The sequence below is a fragment of the Dama dama genome, chromosome 10 (assembly GCF_033118175.1).
Source record: "Dama dama isolate Ldn47 chromosome 10, ASM3311817v1, whole genome shotgun sequence".
Classification (NCBI taxonomy): Eukaryota; Metazoa; Chordata; class Mammalia; order Artiodactyla; family Cervidae; genus Dama; species Dama dama.
In genome coordinates this window covers 14,439,545-14,458,664 of record NC_083690.1, presented here as the reverse complement: position 1 = coordinate 14,458,664, position 19,120 = coordinate 14,439,545, and the positions used below count along the sequence as shown (strand labels likewise).

Here is a 19,120-nt window from a genome sequence, read left to right as displayed (position 1 = left end):
ACAGTGACTGGTTAGTAGCACAAGCCTGCTAACACAGAAAGGGAAAGGTGGCAGATACTCATTCTCCCAGCACCTGATACTATCAGCTGGCCTGCGGCATGAATACAGTCATGTTAACATGAGGAGGTCTTCAGAGACGTGCAAAGAAGTACTAAAACCAGGAACTCTTTATGAGGGGGGAATCTATGGCAGCTTGTTGGTTTACTCTGTGATAATGCTGGTAGTGAGCTAAAAGCTCAAGTCCCCAACCAGCACACTTACCGGTCTTCAGTGACCTCATGAGTGAAAAGCCCCTCCTCACGGTCTCATCTAAGCGTGGGCACAGACAGAGAGCTCTAGCTCTTTCAGGCGTGTTGTTTCCATCTACTCTGCCTTCCCTGCTTTCATAAAGTGAAACTCACCTTACAGCACCTAAGGCTTTCTTTTATAAACAATAAAAGAACCAAGTTTCCCTTTGACTGAAACCCCTCTTTTTCTCAGTGTTAACCATCTAAAGGAATGTTAACACAGAAACGTGAAAATGGATCTATTATGTATATATTATGTCAAAACAAAGCTCAATTTTCCTGTGTATGCAGACTCTGAGAGATAGTAAAAGACAGGGGAGTCTGGCATGCTGCAGTTCATGGGGTTGCAAGAAGTTGGACATGACTTAGTGACTGAACAACATGCATTGTTTTAGTAAAGGTACGTTCTTTAGTAAAAGTATATCTACTTTCCTTTACGGAAGACTGTCTTGCTGGGAAGAGTTAATTGCCTGAATGGTACACTTAATGTTGAAAGGCCATTAACTTTAGAAATATTTTGCCCAGATTCAAGGGTAAAGGAAAGCCCTAGCTTATCTTTACTAAACATCTTTCATATTTACCCCAGCAGTGGGAATATTCTGTCACTCCACTACCATTGCCAATGTAAGTTTTAATCAAAAATAAGGGAAGATTCTAGGCTCATTACTGTACTTAGGTATCAACTTCATTTTCCTTATAAAGTTTATTTACAAACTATTTTGTGATACAATCTGTCTACATACCAACCCCAAATTGAAAAATCTTCATTTCCTCTCCAAAAGAAAGTAATTCTAACAAGCAAAATTCAAAAGCTTAGCAAACAACAATAAAATATAATCACACACAAAAAATCTATATTTGATTATTTCAAAATATCTTCCCTGATGGCTCTGACGGTAAAGCGTCTGTCTACAATGCAGGAGACCCGGGTTCGATCCCTGGGTAGGGAAGATCCCCTGGAGAAGGAAATGGCAACCCACTCCAGTACTCTTGGCCTGGAAAATCCCATGGACGGAGGAGCCTGGTAGGCTGCAGTCCATGGGGTTGCTATGAGTTGGACACGACTGAGCGACTTCACTTTCATTTGCACTGTGCTATGTATACTCAAGTCGCTTGAGTCATCTCTGACTCTTTGCAATCCTATGGACTGTAGCCTGTCACGCTCCTCTGTCCCGTGGGATTCTCCAGGCAAAAATACTGGAGTGGGTTGCCATGCCCTCCTCCAGGGGATCTTCCCAACTCAGGGATCAAAGCCGCATCTCTTACGTCTCCTGCATTGGCAGGTGGGTTCTTTACCACTAGCGTCACCTGGGAAGCCCAATAGAGTACCTTCTATTAATTAATTTTGAGGCTAACATCTACATTTTGTACGTGATATGATTTAAAGATGGCATTAAGAAGACCTAAAAAGATGAAGAATAAACATTAAAAAATCACCAAGGTAAGAAAGGTATGGTTTTTCCGCCTATAGATTGTCCGATGTGGTTCTACTCTCTTCACATTCCCATATCCAAAAACCTGTATTTCTGACAGCTGCACAACAATTCACTTGTGTCTTGAAGTGTATATGCAAATTAGGCTAACATTCCATAGGCTTGAAATTAGAGTATAATATGCCTGAATATAAGGTAAGATTTTTAACTTTCTGAAGTCACTATTAAGAAAGAGGAGACTGTCTATATTTGAGTCCTTACACAGTGTATAATGAGATACTCTTTCATTTACTTAATCTTGAACAAAAAAGTACTTGAGGAAAACGCATTAGCTTAAAAACCAACTTCCCTAGAAGCTAGTTTTAGGCTGTTTATAGAAATGTTTTAATAGAATCAGGGAAAAAAAGGAAGAAAAGAACCAACACATTATTTCCAGGTAACCTTAAAATGAAGTGTTGGCTGTTGTTACAAAGAAGATTTTCAGACACTGCTTTTAAAAAGGTAGTCAAATACCATTCTCTCAGGAAGGACACAAGTAAGAGCAATTCATTCTGGAGAAGTAACTGGGTAGCTGAGGGACAAGACCGGGAGAGTAACTGACTTTTCACTGTGTAGCCACTGGTATCCCCTACATTTTAAACCAGATACATGTGTTACCTACTCAAAAAAAAAAAAAAAAAAAAGATTAAATTCTACAACAGAAATTACAGCCTCATAAAATGTTATGACCAATTGCAAATCAAACACTGTAGGACACACGGAAAACAGCCCACACTGTTGTGTGAATGGTACTTGTGCTTTAAACATAAAACCTTCAGTGTCAGATCGTGCATGTATCTAAAAAACCGGTGTAACTCAAACAAGAGAGACAAATGAAGATGCACCCTGGATTTCAGTGCTGCACGAATGATGCAGGGGGTTCCTACTGATGACAAAAATACCACACAGACACACAGAATTTAGGTAAGATGATTTTATGAAATATGAGTGTGGATAAAGCAAATTCTCTATATTATTGCACTGCTTCATAATATGTGGTGTTAATTATATACATGTAACTAAATTAATAAATTCAAATTTTTACCATTTCACCTCCCTCCCTCTAAAACTTTATAAGGGGAAAACCAGCTCATATCTGGGGCTTACCTTATGTTCAGGCATAAATATTCAAGAGCACACTCTTGCAAGGGAATGCGGCAAGCTGTATCAAGTAAAATTCCCACGAAGCAAAAACTTTCCCCTTACACCTCCCTCCTCTGCTACATATGACTATTTTCTTCAGTGACTGTATATTATTGCACTTTTATACGAGTTCAACTATTTTCTTTTTTTTTTGAGGGAAATAATTTGAATATGATACTGGTCTAAGAATACTGTGTAAATGTGGTCAATTTAGTCATGTTTCAGTAAATGTAGTTATACTCTACCCTACTGTCTAAGACAAAGTTAAGCTCCTAAATGAAGGTTCTAAAGTCACTACCAGCTAACCACAGCCTCCTGACAGCTTTGACAGGCCTGAGCAAGACGCTGCTTTATCCCACCTGCACAGACAAGTGCTGTGCCCAATACACATCAGACACAAGCATCAGGTATCATGTTGGAAGAGAGAATACGGACACCCCACGCAAAGCCAGGTACTGAAGAGCTGAGAATAGCAGTGTCTTAAACCCATTTTCCTGAATAAGATAAGGCCATTATTTGAAAAGGATCAGGAAGCGCTTGGAACCCAGAAAGATAAGTAACAAGATACATAAGGAAGTGCTTCACAGGGCAAGTTTTATTTCTTCTGGCTTTTAAAACCGAAATTTAAAATACACATTTGAGAATGGAAGATTCATGAGAACTGTGGAAGTGTGGCAGATCCAGTTGAAATTCTTAATTCTGCCCCTTAGATATATATGCTTAGTGAGTTTGTAAATATTAACACTTCATTAAGTTTTTATGTTTTAAGTATGATAAAATAGATGTATCTCATCTATCTCTATTCATTTTTGTTAAAAACTGACAGTATTGTGCTTTCTGGAGATTCCAGAAATACTTTGATTAATCAAGAGAATTTTCTGAACAGGTAACAAAGAACAGAAACTATTCATTTTGTATACAAGTATGAGCCAGCTGACGACTGAGGATATGGCCATATCCTATCCTCATTAATATAAAAAATACTCAAGAAATTCTTGTTTTCTTAGTGATCACTGAGAGCGCAAATGCTGGTAATTCCACAGTTAAGGTGCAGCACACTGGAGACAGGGAACATGGCAGGAGAATCTAGTCAAGTCCAGTCTGTTCTCCCTGGAGTCAGTACAGAAAGCTGCTTTCCAACGCTATGCTAGCCTGAGACCTTCTGCTTGTGCTAAAGTGGTTGAACCTAAAGCTTATTTCCAAAGATAATGTTACTACCAGAGATGCTGGGGAAATGATGAAAGAACTGAATGGCACATGAAACCTGGGCTGTTACTCAAAACCAGCTAGCACCCCTCTGAGATTCTCTCCTCAGGTACAGGCTGCCCAGTGGGACTGACCAACAAATTACTACCAGAGGGATACGCTGGCTCACAAGGCAAGCTCCCATGCGCACTCTGAACTCACCATTCTTCCTTTCGTTAAGAGGAGGCAGGTGCTGGCTGGACTGCAAGGAGAGTTCCTGGAATTCGTGGGCAACGGCTTCACTTTGAGGACTTGGAGCGAGATGGGCTAAAGGTCCCAGCTCATCCTCGGTGTCCAGTGCCCCTGTGTGATCCATTGTGTCCCGGCCACTGGCAGCAGCAGGTATGAGACGCCTCTTAAATGTGGTCTGCTCGAGAGACTGACAAAATAAACAACGTGTGAATAGATGGTACATTTCTTTTTCTGATTTGCACATAAGTATTAAAATGGGAACCCTGAGTTCTCATTGTTTCACTGCTGTGTGGCAACTGCCATTCATTTACCCTCTCTGGATTCAGGTTCCTTGTCCAACATATAGGAATAATATATCTCCCATTTAAAAACATGTTTACCTAGGTAAATAAATACTGAAAGGTATTTTGTATACTTTTTGTACTATGCAACAAAGGAAGTTATAGCTATTGGTGTCAATACTTAAGTCCACATTCCCAGCAACCAGCAATGTTTCAGATAAAGACTCCTCCATCAGCCAAGGTCTCAGAGTGAGAACAGAGAACACAACTCTCAGCCAGCCCACAATGGACATACAGTTCACAGCAGAGAGACACAACTTTAAGTCAGTGAGATTTGGGATCGTTTACTATCACAGCATAACCTGGCTCATTCTGACTAATATAGAAATTGGGTAACAGAAGTACCAAAGCCACAATTAAAACCCTAAATATGTAACACTGGCTTAGGGGCTGGGCAGCAGGCAAAAAGAAAACTGTAAAGAAACTTGGAAGCTACAAGGATGATGGTCCGCATCAGTTGTTGGCAAAGCATCTGACAGGCTGCCTGCTGAGCAGCATCCTGTATCAGTGTGTTCATCCACTCTCCTACTGATGGACATCTGAGTTAATTCCAGTTATTGACTCTTATAAATAAAGACGCTATGAATGTTCTTATATGTATATATGCTTTCACTTCTCTTGGATACATAGCAGTGAAATGGCTAGACTGTATGGCAGCTGCATGTATAAATTTTAAAGAAACTAACAAACTATTTTTCAAAATGGCTGTGCCACTGCACATTCCTACCAGCAGTGAGGAAAATTCTAGTTGGTTTATGTCCTTGCCAACACTTGATTATGGCCAGTTTTAAAAATTTTCATTTTTTTTAATGGGTGTGTAGTGCAACCTAGATAGCATATTAAAAAGCAGAGACATTACTTTGTCAACAAAGGTCAGTCTAGTCAAGGCTATGGTTTCTCCAGTGGTCATGTATGGATGTGAGAGTGGGATTGTGAAGAAAGCTGAGTGCCGAAAAATTGATGCTTTTGAACTGTGGTGTTGGAGAAGACTCTTGAGAGTCCCTTGAACTGCAAGGAGATCCAACCAGTCCATCCTAAAGGAGATCAGTCCTGGGTGTTCATTGGAAGGACTGATGCTGAAGCTGAAACTCCAGTACTTTGGCCACCTCATGCCAAGAACTGACTCATTGGAAAAGACCCTGATGCTAGGAGGGATTGGGGGCAGGAGGAAAAGGGGATGACAGAGGATGAGATGGCTGGATGGCATCACCGAATCGATGGACATGAGTATGAGTAAACTCCCGGAGTTTCTGATGGACAGGGAGGCCTGGCGTGCTGCGATTCATGGGGTCGCAAAGAGTCGGACACGACTGAGTGACCGAACTGAACTGAACTGTCGTGGTATCTTGTTTTAATTTGCATTTCCCTAATGATGTTGAGCATATTTCAATATGCTTATCTGTCATCTGTATATCTTCTTGAGGTAAGTATCTGAACAAATCTTCAGTTAATTTTTAAATAGGTGGTTTTATTTTCTTATTATTGTTTCAAGAACTCTTTACATATTCTGGACAAAAGTTCTTTATCAGATATGTGACTTGTAAACATAAGCATACTCTGTTTTATTGTGCTTTACTTTATTCCACTTTGCAGATACTGCATTTAAAAACAAAAAAAATAAATCTTGAAAGTTTATGACAACCCTGCATCAGGCAAGTCTATTGGCGCCATTTTTCCAACACCATTTGCTCACTTTGTGGTGCTAAGTAATTCTTGAAACATTTCAAACTTTTTTATCATTAAACTTGTTATGGTGATCTATGGTCAGTGATCTTCAATATTACTGTTGAAATTATTCTGGGGTGCCACATAAGATGGCCACCTTCACTGATAAATGTTATACATTCTGATGGCTTTAGCAATGGCCATTGCCCCGTCTCTCTCCCCGTCTCTGGGCCTCCCTATTCCCCAGTATACAGCAATACTGAAATGAGGCCCATTAGTCTAATTTCAATACGCTGCAAAGTTTATCATAGCTTTCCCTCCAAGGAGCAAGCGTTTCATGGCTGCAGTCATCATCCTCAGTGATTCTGGAACCCAAGAAAATAAAATCTGTCACTGTTTCTACTTTTTACCATCTATTTACCATGAAGTGACGGGACTAGATGCCATGATCTTAGTTTTTTGAATGCTGAATTTTAAGCCAGCTTTTCACTCTCCTCTTTCACCTTCATCAAGAGGCTCTTTAGTTCCTCTTCACTTTCTGCCATTAGAGTGGTGTCATCTGCATATCCGAGGTTATTGATATTTCTCCCAGCAATCTTGATTGCCGCCTGTGATTCATCCAGCCTGGTATTTTGCATTGATGTACTCTGTACTGAAGTTCAATAAGCAGGATGACAATATTCAGCCTTGACATACTCCTTTTCCAATTTTGAACCAGTCTGTTGCTCCATGTAGGGTTCTAACTGTTCCCTCTTGACCTGCATACAGGTTTCTCAGGAGCAGATCTTTTTTTGGAATTCCTTTGCTTTTTCTATGGGAAAATCCAGCGAATGTTGGCTATTTGATCTCTGATTCCTCTGCCAGTTTCTACATCTGGAAGTTTTTGGTTCACACACTGCTGAAGCCTAGCTTGAAGGGTTTTGAGCATTACCTTGCTAGCAAGTGAAATGAGCACAACTCTACGGCAGTTTCAACAGTCTTTGGCATTGTTCGTCTTCTGGATTGGAATGAAAATTGACCTCTTCCAGTCCTATGGAAAATACTTATTACTAAAATATGCCATTAGCAATTGCCGTCTGTTTTCCCCAGCAGTCCCCAGACACCTTCCGACCTGTGGGGACCATCTTCTGGTATTGTTATCTTTTTGTCTTTTCATACTGTTCATGGGGTTCTCCAAGCAAGAATACTGGAGTGGGTTGCCATTTCCTCCTACAGTGGACCATGCTTTGCCAGAACTCTTCATTGTGACTCATCCATCTTGGGTGGCCCTGCATGGCATGGCTCATAGCTTCACTGAGTTATGCAAGCCCCTTCGCCACAACAAGGCTGTGATCCATGAAGGTGTCCTTGAAAGGAAAGCTATGACAAAATCTAGACCGTGTATTAAAAAGCAGAGATATTGCCTTGCTGACAAAGATCTGTATAGTCAAAGTTATGGTTTTTCCAGTAGTCATATACGGATGTGACAGCTGGATTATAAAGAATACTGAACACTGAAGAATTGATCCTTTCAAACTGTGGTGTTGGAGAAGACTCTTGAGAGTGCCTTAGACAGCAAGGGGATCAAACCAGTCAATCCTAAAGGAAATCAATCCTGAATATTCATTGGAAGGACTGATGCTGAAGCTCCAATACTTGGGCCACCTGATGTGAAGAGCTGACTCACTGGAAAAGACCCTGATGCTGGGAAACATTGAGGGAAGGAAGAGAAGGGGACGACAGAGGATGAGATGTTGGATGGCATCATCAACTTGATGGACATGAGTCTGAGCAAACTCCAGGACACAGTAAAAGATAAGGAAGGCTGGTGTACTGCAGTCAGTGGGGTGGCAGTCAGACATGACTTAGAGACTGAACAACAATAAAATTTTTAATTAAGATATATCAATTGTCTTTTCACTCATAATGCTATTGCACATGTAATGGACTACGGTATGGTGTAAACTTTTATATACACTGGGAAACCCAAATTTGTGTGGCTTGCTTTATTGCAGTATTTGCTTTACCACAGTGGTCTGGAACTAAACCTGCAATATTGTTGAGGTATGCCTGTATTCTCCCCTGGTCTATGGCTTATCTTTTTGTGTTCTTAACAGTGCTTTGTAGAGAACAGATTTTTTTAACTTTATGAAGCCAAATTTATCCATTTTTTCTTTTATGTATCACATAAAAATCTTTGATTAACCCAAGATCACAAAGACAATCTCCTATGTTTTCTTCTAGATGTTTTATAGTTTAATATTTTACATTTAAGTCCATGATCCACTTTGAGTTAACTTTTATATCTGCTATGATATATGAATTACAACTTTTTGTTTCTGGCATAAGATATCTTTTTGCTCCAGTTTGTTCCAGCACCATTTGTTGAAAAGGTTATCTTTTCTCCATTGAACTGTCTCTGCACCAAGCCAACTGACCATGTACATGCAGATCTACCTCTTGACACACTATATATTAAAAGAGTTCCCAAAAAGGAGAGACCCATAAAGGAGGAGGTTCTAAATTCTGTGTATAAACTGCCCACTTCTCTGGCTGACCCCTAAATTATGCACGTGCAGGACAAACTCCTAACTCCTTTTATTAAAGCAAAAAGGAAAGAGCTGAGATTTTACCTGCTGCTCACCATTGGAAAGGTAAGAGTTTGCAAAAGTGAGTTTAGCAAAGTTAACGGCCTGCTAAAATAAAATAATACTCTAAGAGGGAAACTTATTCTAGAGAATCCAGAGTCTCTACAACTGTCCATCCAGAATCCCATACCCAACAAAAATACCCTTTAATAATGAAGGCAAAATTATCACCAGCAGACACACACTACAAGAAATGCTATAAGAATTTCTTCAGGCTGAAGGGAAGTAATATCACACAGAAACCTGGATCTTAGGAATGAAAAGCAACAGAGGTGGTAAACATGTAGATAAATATACTAGTTTTTTCCTCTTTATTTCCTTAATATTACCTTTCTAAGTAAAAATTATAACACTGTGTTATTTGGTTTACAATGTATGTAGATGTAACATATATGACAATTATAGTATAAAAGATGGGGGAGGGGTAACCACATTATGACATTTTTGTATTTCTATATACATTATAAGCAAGTTGTATGATTTTAATTTGAGACAGAATGAGAAGTTAAGGTTGTATATTGTAATTCCTGGAATAACCATTTAAAAACAAACAAGCCCAGTTTTAGCCAATAGGAATATAAAAAGTCAATAGGAATATTACAAAAGGAATTCTATATAATACTCACTTAATTTAAGAAAGAACAGAGAAACAAGAAAGAGATGCGACAAACAAAAGCAAACGGTAAAACAGCAGATCTTTATTGATAATGATATTAAATGTAAATGAACTAATAAACACAATGATTAAGAGGAAGATTGACAGAATGGATTTTTCAAAGTCTAAAAATGTAGAAGTGTCACTTTTAAATATGAAAACATAAATAGAGTAGAAGTATATAGATAGAAAAAGACAAAAAAAAGAAAAAGACAGGTCATACAACAAAATGCCCAGAAAGGCTGGAATGACTACACTCACATCAATTAAAGCAGATCTCAAAAGGATGTGTTAGGGGGGTTCAGGATGGGGAACACATGTACACCCACTGCTGATTCATGTCAATGTATGGCAAAACCCACTACAATACTGTAATTAGCCTCCAATTAAAATAAATAAAATATATATATATAAAGAAATTTTTTTTCATTTATTTTTATTAGTTGGAGGCTACTTTACAATATTGTAGTAATTTTTGTCATACATTGACATGAATCAGCCATGGATAAGGATGTGTTAGGTAGGTGAATTTGCATATAAAATGACCTATTTTGCTATGGGATAATCAAATGATTCAGATTTTTTCAAAATTATGAATTTTCATCCCAAATTATTTATTCATATAAAATAAGATCTGTTAATAGCAAATTAATTCTAAGACACAAGTACCATAATGCCCTTTTAATGGCAAGATGTACAAACTTTGAACATTAGCACTAATGATTTGGAAGATTCTTTAAACATAAAGTTCTAAAATATTTTCATGCACTATTATCTGCTCCTCATATTAAACATTTTTTTTCAAACTTATTATTCCTTGACATTTTGCTCACCTTAAACTCCCACACATTCCTCCAAATTAAGAAAATTATAAGTTAAGAAAATCTTAACAAAATGTAGCAAAAGAAAAAGTGTTCAAAATTTTTAACTTAATATTCACGAACATTTTTGATGGAGTACATACTCTTTCTATTCTGAAATTCTACTACCAAATTTGCAAGATGTCATCTAATATCTACTTAAATGCTTGATAATTTTCTTTTGAAATTGAAATCCAGTATCATACATAAAGAAACATTCTCTGTCCAACAGTATCTAATTGAGATGTTAAAGAAACAGCATTAGAATGAATTCTTCCATTGGGTCATAATCTATTAATAGTTAAGAAAGTAAAGCAATCATTCAGCTTTAATAAGACAAACTGTGATAAAATATTAATTTGTCTAGAACTGACAGAATGAATGAGTATGGAGTTTATATCTGACATATCCTAATACATAACTTCATTCCAAAATGAAACTAATTCAACATTTATCCAATACCAGGTCAAAGCACACACAACACTAGCAAGATCAAGCTGGGATACGGCTTCTGCTCTCAAAAGCCAAACCTCTTCATTGTCAGATATTACACCAGAGACAGAAAATAATACAGGAAAAAAACAAGAGGCATCACTCTCATTTGTTCATCTATTGATTCACTCAAATTTTTTTTCTCAATGGAGTCAAAATATACCAATAATGATCTTATTAATACAGTTTAAAAGATGCTGGGCTAAGGTAGTTCTCAAATCAGTGCTAACATATGTTTTGAACCAAGTCCAAAGTCAAATATCTCTTCATTGTATCTTATTGCTCATAATGACTAACTCAAATGAAAGATTATAAGTAGTAATATAATCACTACTATATAAAAGAAATGCGAAATAATAAAGGGTTCAAAGAATATCAAACTTCAGAAGTTTAATATATAATCAGCCAAATGCAGACAGGTAGAATATCCAAATACATTCAACAGCAAAAAAAAAATGTTTTAGCAACAGCAATCTGTTGTCCCTGCCCTTTAAAGCACCCCCAAATTAAAAATATTAGGGAAACAGCTGGCTAATAGCCAGCAAAAATAAATTTCTAAACTCAAATAAGATAAAACTTGGATCAAGAAGTTCAAAGACAAAGTTGACCAAAAAGTAATCTCTGCATTAGAAGAGTATTTACTATGAGGTCTTATGATCAAACGAATTGAAATTTCGTATCAAATGACTTCTGAGAAACAGAATTTTGAGTCATTGTACTGGTTAAGTTAGTGGTAGCAACCCTGGGTTATTTTATGCTATCAATTTTTCCTTCAAAGCTCCTGGTGGCAATTTGCTAAACATACAATGTTAAGAGCTCAAGATTTATCTACAAATATAAGAACATATATATACAGTTGCTGTCAACTGTATATGTGAAGAGGCTAAGTATTTATTATACTGCTGTTTCTTATATTTACAAATATAAGAACATATATATACAGTTGCTGTCAACTGTATATGTGAAGATGTTTTCTAAATATTATGCTGCTGTTTCTATACTGTTAAATTCCTTAACATTAAACGTTAAATTCCTTAATGTTACCAAGAATTCAGGATCAAATCTGTTTACATTTTTGTATAAGTAACATTCACCTTCCAGTTTTATAACCGAGGAAAAAAAGAATCACAAAAAAGAACATTTTATCCCATCTGTCCATAGTCACTTTTAGCAATTAGGATGAAACCAGAAAATCAGAGTTCTAAAAGCACATTTTTTTATACAAATATTTCTTCACTGCATATTGTTTTCATTAACTCTTACCATGAAAAGTATTTTGTTCCCTTATTTTTTCTAATTTAATTCCTGTTTTGATCACTTGAATGCATTTATATTTTCAGACTATACAAGTTTGCAGAATAACAGAACATTTTAGCTTAAAGGTATCTTAGAATCTGTCTAGTATAAGTGCTTTTCAATCTTCTTCACAATATGATAATCATTTGAGTAACTTAAAATTCCTAATAGGTAGGATAAAGGAGAGGCCCTCTAGAGATTCTGATACAACTGCTTGAATAGAGTGATTCTAATGTGTAGCCAGTGCTGACAATCACTGATCTAGTGGAACTTCTTAATTTTAAAGGCAGGATAAATCATTTGCCCAGTGAGTGAGATAAGAGGTCAGAAGCAAATATAGCATGTGTAAAAAACAATAGAATATAAGTAGGTACAAAGTGCTGTGGAAACCAAAAATATTAAATGTTTAATTGTATTTGGGTAAGTCAGGAAAGTCTCCCAGGGTGAATAGGACTTTGCAGACACAGAAGTTTTTTTCTCACTAGTAAGAGTGCAATGGCACGAACAGCCATTACCTAATACCAAAACGTCTGACAGGGCCAGTATAGAAAGAGCAAAACATGGAGAAGCAAAGACAAGGCTGGTGCAGCGAGTTAAAGCACAAGTGTCAAGAAACGTGGATTCTGAGAAACAGTGATATGATCAGATTTGTATTTTAGAAAGATCATTCTGGCAGAAAAGTATGCTACTGATAAAAATCTCACTGAATAACCAATGTCGGCAAGGATGTAGGGATCGCTTGTTCACTGTTGGTGAGACTGTAAACTGGTGCAGCCACTATGGAAAATAGCAAGGAGGGTCCTCAAAAAACTAAAAACAGAGCTACCATATGATCCAACAATTCCACTACTGGGTATGTATCTGAAGAAAATGAAAACACTTATTTGAAAAGATACATGGAAACTAACGTTCACAGTGGCACTATTTACAATAGCCAAGATACAGAAGCAGCCTAAGAATCAGACAGGTGGATAAAAATGCAGTGTATGTATTAGAATGGGATATTACTCAGCCACAAAAAAGAATGGAAAATGTCATTTGCAACAACATGGATGGACCTAGAGAGTATTACACTTGGTGAAGTAACTCAGACAAAGAAAGACAAAAATTGTATGTTACCACTTATACATGGACTCTGAAAAATAAACAAATGAATACAACAAAACTGAAATAAACTCACAGACACAGGTTAGAAGTGGGAGGAGGTGCAAGACGAAGTAAGGGATTAAAACATACAAACTACTACTACTACATGTAAATAAATAAGCTACAAGGATATATTGTACAGCACAGGGAATACTGCCAATATTTGATAATTACTATAAATGAAGTATGGGCTTCACTTGTAGCTCAGATGGCAAAGAATCTGCCTGTAATGCAGGATTGACCCGGGTTCGATCCTTGGGTCGGGAAGATCCCCGGGAGAAAGGAATGGCAACCCACTCCAGTATTCTTCCCTAGAGAATTCCATGGACAGACCACGGGGTCTCAAAAAGTAAGACACGACTGAGCAACTAACACACATAAATGAAGTATAATCTATAAAAATTCTGAATCTCAATGTTTGTTGTACATCTAAAACTAATACTTTAACTATACCTCAATAAAAAAGCAAATAAATAAAATATGATTACTGATTAGTCCAAGATGTTAAGAAAAAAAATCTCAAGCTGAAAGACTGATGGACTAGGTTTAGACAGTGGAAATACAGAAAGGGGAATAAATTTAAAAAATACTTCAGAGACAAAATTTCAAGGCTTCATAATGAGCTTCATATGATAGGTAAGGGAGAATAAAGAATTGAGGGCAGCTGATTTGGAGAGCTGAAAAAGCTGGCAGGCAGGAATGAGTGTTCACCGTGAGAAACCACAGGCCCCCCTCCGAGGGCACTTGGGGAAAAGGGTGTGGCTGAAGAAAGAGCTATTTGACTTGAAGTAAATAACTTAACCAGTGATTTACTTAGTGACTTCCCTGGTGGCTCAGCCGGTAAAAACGTCTGCCTACGATGCAGGACACCTGGGTTTGATCCCTGGGTCAGGAAGATCCGCTGGAGAAGGAAGTGGCAACCCACTCCAGTATTCTTGCTTGGAAAATCCCAGGGACAGAGGAGCCTGGTAGGCTACAGTCCATGGGGTTGCAAAGAGTTGGACATGACTGGGCGACTTCACTTTCACTTTCTTTACTTAGTGAAGTAAATCACTGGGCTTCCCTGGTAGTTCAGTCCATGATAACCTGCCAGCGGTGCCGGAGACCTGGGTTCGATCCCTGGGTCAGGACGATCTCCTGGAGAAGGAAATGCAACCCACTCCAGTATTCTCGCCTGGAAACGACTCTGGATACAGGAGCCTGGCAGGCATGTCCGTGGGGTCACAAGAATCAGACACAACTTAGCGACTACACCACCACCACCACTTAACCTCTCAGGGATCTGGTTTTCTAATTCAAAAAATGAAAATGACCAGCGAAGGACAGGGAAGAATATCTACTACATTCCTATTCAGCCTGAAACTAAGTTGCTCTACGCTCTTCTTAATTTTGCCCTCATGCCCTCCCTGGGGTAGGTATTACTCTCATTTTACAGACAAGGAAATCAAAGCTTGGAAAAATGAAGCAAATGGACAGATTGGCATAAAAGCCAGGACTGCAACTTTAAAGCCCATACACCTTCCACAAGAACACGACATTTATGTGCCAAAGCGCAGTAAGTTGGAGTAAATAACTGGGAGAGACAGATGTTGCTGGGGGAGAAGGCAGAGGTGCAGAGGAGGGAGAGGCAGTTGTGGAACGTTCCACGTACACCGTTCTTTACACACACACTGGAGGTCCAGAGCCTCAGGCACCGTGCTGGGCACCTGGGTTCCACAACCTCTGTGTGTAGACCTTGTCGAGCAGGCAGTTAGGACACACCAGCACTGGATAGGAGCCAGTGGCCTCATCTGCTTCAGGGCAGAAGAGGGAAACTCTCTCTTCTCACTGTTCCACTTTACCAAACCCTGAAGGTGTAGCTGGAATTAAAACTTTAGAGGGGAAGAAAATGAAATCTAACGCTGTAGATGTACTGCACATAAACAGGACATGTTTTTGACATCAGGTTATAACTCTTTCAAATAAACAACTTCTCAGCAGGGTTCTCATTTGTAGTGGTTGGATTTTTATCTGCAGCTATTAAATACATAGCAGAAATGTACTATAAATATACCGAACACTGACAATACACTGTATAGAATAAGTTACATGACTGCTCTTCTGTGCTTCAAGTGGCTGTTGTAGCTCTAAAAATGCCAACATGGTGATTTATTTTTTAACTTGTTTATTGCAGACATGTCTCAAATGAACAGAACATGGAGCAAAGTGCAGAGTTAACACTCTCCAAAGTGATGCATTCTGAAGTACTGTACCTAACACTTACGTAAAGAGTGTTTCTGAAATATTCATTATAATCTATGTATAAATAAAAATTTGAATTAGCAAAAGTTTAAAACACATGTCACTTTTAAATCACTATATAGAAAGACAGAAAAAGCTATAAAATTTTATTTGTTCCCCAAGTAAAACAGCCAAAACCTAAATCTTTTTAGCTTGAACAATTGCATTTTCCAAGTTGATCCAAAATGAATGATTCTCAGAGAATAAGAACTGATTGGAGGATTAATTTTAAGCTGAGATGATTTCCACATTTATCAAACACTAGGTTAAAAACAAACTCTAGTTTTGTTGAACCATAAACTGGCATTTGATTTAAAAGCTAAGAAGTAAATATTTATAAACAGATTAAACAAATGTTTTACTTAACAGATAAAAAATATATACTGTACGCCTATTTCTAAGTTCTATAAGGCAGGGAGGGGAAGAGTGAGGGGAAGGAAGAAGAGAAGAGAGAGAGAAAAACAGAAAGAAAGGGGACGAGTAAGGGCCCCTCCTCCTTTTAGGAGGGCGGTCTTTTTTTTGTTGTTGTTGTTGTTTTTTAAGCTCTTTATTCTTCTTGATATCAGAAATCAGTAGAATTTGAATTTCAATTTAAGCAAAGATATTAAATAAAATATTGTAAAATATTAATACATGAAAAAAGATGAAGCTTAATTTACTTGTCCAAGCTATCCTGACTAGTTAAGTAGCACAGCTGGGAAGCACAAGTCCCCTGCACACGTCCTCTAAATTGTAATCCAGTTCTCAGAAGGGCAACCCTCTAGTCTGAGGCGCTCTTGTCTGTGCCTCTGTGTCCGAGGCACACTAGATATGGGTAAGCTGAAAAACTCAGTTAACAGAGGAGTCATTACAGCTGACAGACAGAAATCGTAAGACCTTTTCTTTCAGTTGGAGCGCAAGACCCATGTGTTTGCCAGTGTTCCAATGTAGAGTCGAGGCCGTCTCCCTGTAGATGGCAGCTCTCTGGCATAAACCACCACTGTCTGTGACTCCTAGTTTCCATTTATTTAAAGTAGAACAAAAATGTAAAGGATTTTGACACAGTGTGTGTCTATATTTTTACGGTTCTGAAGCCAACTTACTTAGTTTCTTGCCCACGCCCAATTTAACAGTTAAGTATTAAGTAACATGGCTTTGTGGTCCCAGACATTTAACATTTTTGCATGCACAGTTCATCAGTTTACATAATATTTGGTTAAACTACATAATTATGATTACTACTACTACTGGAATAAACATATTTAGGAATAAACACAGCTGACTTTGGTTAGCACATAACTTAATAATTAGGGAGGGCAGAAATCTATCACCAGACTTCAGTGTCACCTCCTCAACACACCCATTCAGTGCGTCCCAGGACACAGGAGTGGGAGAAGGTTGCCCATCCCACAAGTTGAGCAAGAGGAGGGTGGATAAGGCAGATTCAACCACGAAACATTTTTAAACTGATGTTGATGCCAAGGGCACCTCATACTGGAAACTTGGTCTTTTCAAGGTTTCTGGAATCTGTTAATACAAATTACTTCTTAGATATTATTTCATTACTGTCTAACTTTATGCAAAATGTGTTAATACTGCACTCTGAGACAACAGTTGAGAGTACAAACCAAATGAAAGTTAATATTCAGAGTTTTGCAACAGCTCTCTAGCAGATGGTACAATTTTATCTAAGTTTCTAATGCCATTAAATACAAAATAATCTATTCTCACTGTAGCACAGTGCTTTCAAAATTGTTGTGAATTCTCTCCATTAAACATATTTTAGCATACATCGTAAAACCGCCATTTCAAACAGCTGTGAAACAACACTTGTAGATAAGTGTTTTTTGTTGTTGTTGAGATAAATTCACATCCTGTAAAACCCACCATTTTAATGTGTACAATTTAATGATCTTTAGCAGAGTCACGAGGTGTGCAACCATCACGATCTAATTTCAGAACATCTCCTGGTATCTAAAAGAGACCCCACCCCCATTAGTAGTCACCTCCTAAATCCCCCTTCTCCCCGCAGCCTTTGGTACCACTAATCCACTTTCTTGTCTCTATGTACTTGCCTATATTCTAGACATTTCATTTAAACAGTTTTACTTCCTTTCTAATCCAGGTGCCTTTTCTTTCTTTCCTTGCATTACTTCCCTGGCTAGACACCGCACAATGCTGAAAAGAGGTGGCAGGTGTGGATAGCCTTTCTTGTCCCTAGTCCAAGTGCGGAAGCTGCAGTCTCTCGCCATTTGTATGCTGCTAGCTCTAGGTGTTTCACAGATGCCCTTTATCAGGTTGGAAACACTCTCTTGTATTCCTAGTGTTTTGGGTGTTTTTATCATGAAACGATGTTAGATTTTGTCAAATGCTTTTTCTGTATTTATTAAGATAATTGTGGGTCCCTCCCTCTTTATTCTGCTATATAGTGTATAACATTGATTTTTAGATGTTAAATAAATTTTGCATTCTTGTGATAAATCCCATTTGTCATGGTATACGATCCTTTTTATAAGCTGCTGGATTTGGGTTGCTATAACCCTTATTTACAAGGGGTATAGTCTGTAATTTTCTTTTCATGTGCTCTCTTTGTCTGGTTTTGGTATCAGTGTAATACCGGCCTCAAAGAATGAGTTAAATATTCCCTTATCTTCTATTTTTTGGAAGAATGTATGAAAAATTGGAGTTAATTCTTTAAACTGGTGAAGCCATCTGGTTCTGGGCTTTCCTTTTTGCAAGTTGTATCATCAATAATTCAATTTGCTACAGGTCTACTCAGATTTTCTAATTCATCTTAAATCAGTTCTGGCAGTTTGCATCTTTCTAAAAATTGGTCCATTTCATCTGAGTTACCGAATTTGTTGACATTTCACTGTTCACAGTATCCCCTTAAAATTCTTTTTATTTCTGTAATGTTAGTAGTAATGTTCCCACTTTCATTCCTGATTTTGGTAATTTGAATTTTTCCTCTTTTTTTTCTTAGTCTAACTAAAGGTTTGTCCCCTTTTTCAAAAAACTCTAATCAAAACTCAGCTTTTGGCTTCACTGATTTTTTCTATTATTTATTTTCTGTATTATTTATTTCTATTCTAAATTTTATTACTTCCTTCCTCCTGCCTGCCTTAGGTTTAGTTTGTTCTTCTTCTCTGGTTTTATTAAGGTGGAAAGCTAGGTTGTTGATTTTAGTTCTTTTGATAAGATATTCTTATCTAAAAAAGTTATCTAGAAAACTAGGGGGGGAAATTAGAAAACTAGAAAAGAAAGTTATCTAGAAAAGTTCTAAACTTTTCACAAAGTGATATAATATGCATCTTAATGCACAGTAACCACATTCATAAATTTAAAAAAAAACACATTATTATGTCCAAACTAGTTAAGCTTAAACATTCCCAGAATCATTTCTACAACACCGGAGTATAATTTCAGACATTACAACCACA

General features: G+C 37.6%; 1 protein-coding gene across 7 annotated transcripts in view; it reads right to left on the bottom strand.

Moving 5' to 3' along the window:
- Positions 1–19,120, bottom strand: part of MRTFB (myocardin related transcription factor B) — a 219,214-nt gene that overhangs the window by 131,218 nt on the left and 68,876 nt on the right. For all 7 annotated transcript variants that reach the window (XM_061152870.1, XM_061152869.1, XM_061152867.1 and 4 more), the window contains one exon: positions 4,310–4,526. In XM_061152870.1, the coding sequence (XP_061008853.1) occupies positions 4,310–4,463 (154 nt within the window). In that variant the 5' untranslated portion in view covers positions 4,464–4,526. The remainder of the gene's footprint in view (positions 1–4,309; positions 4,527–19,120) is intronic.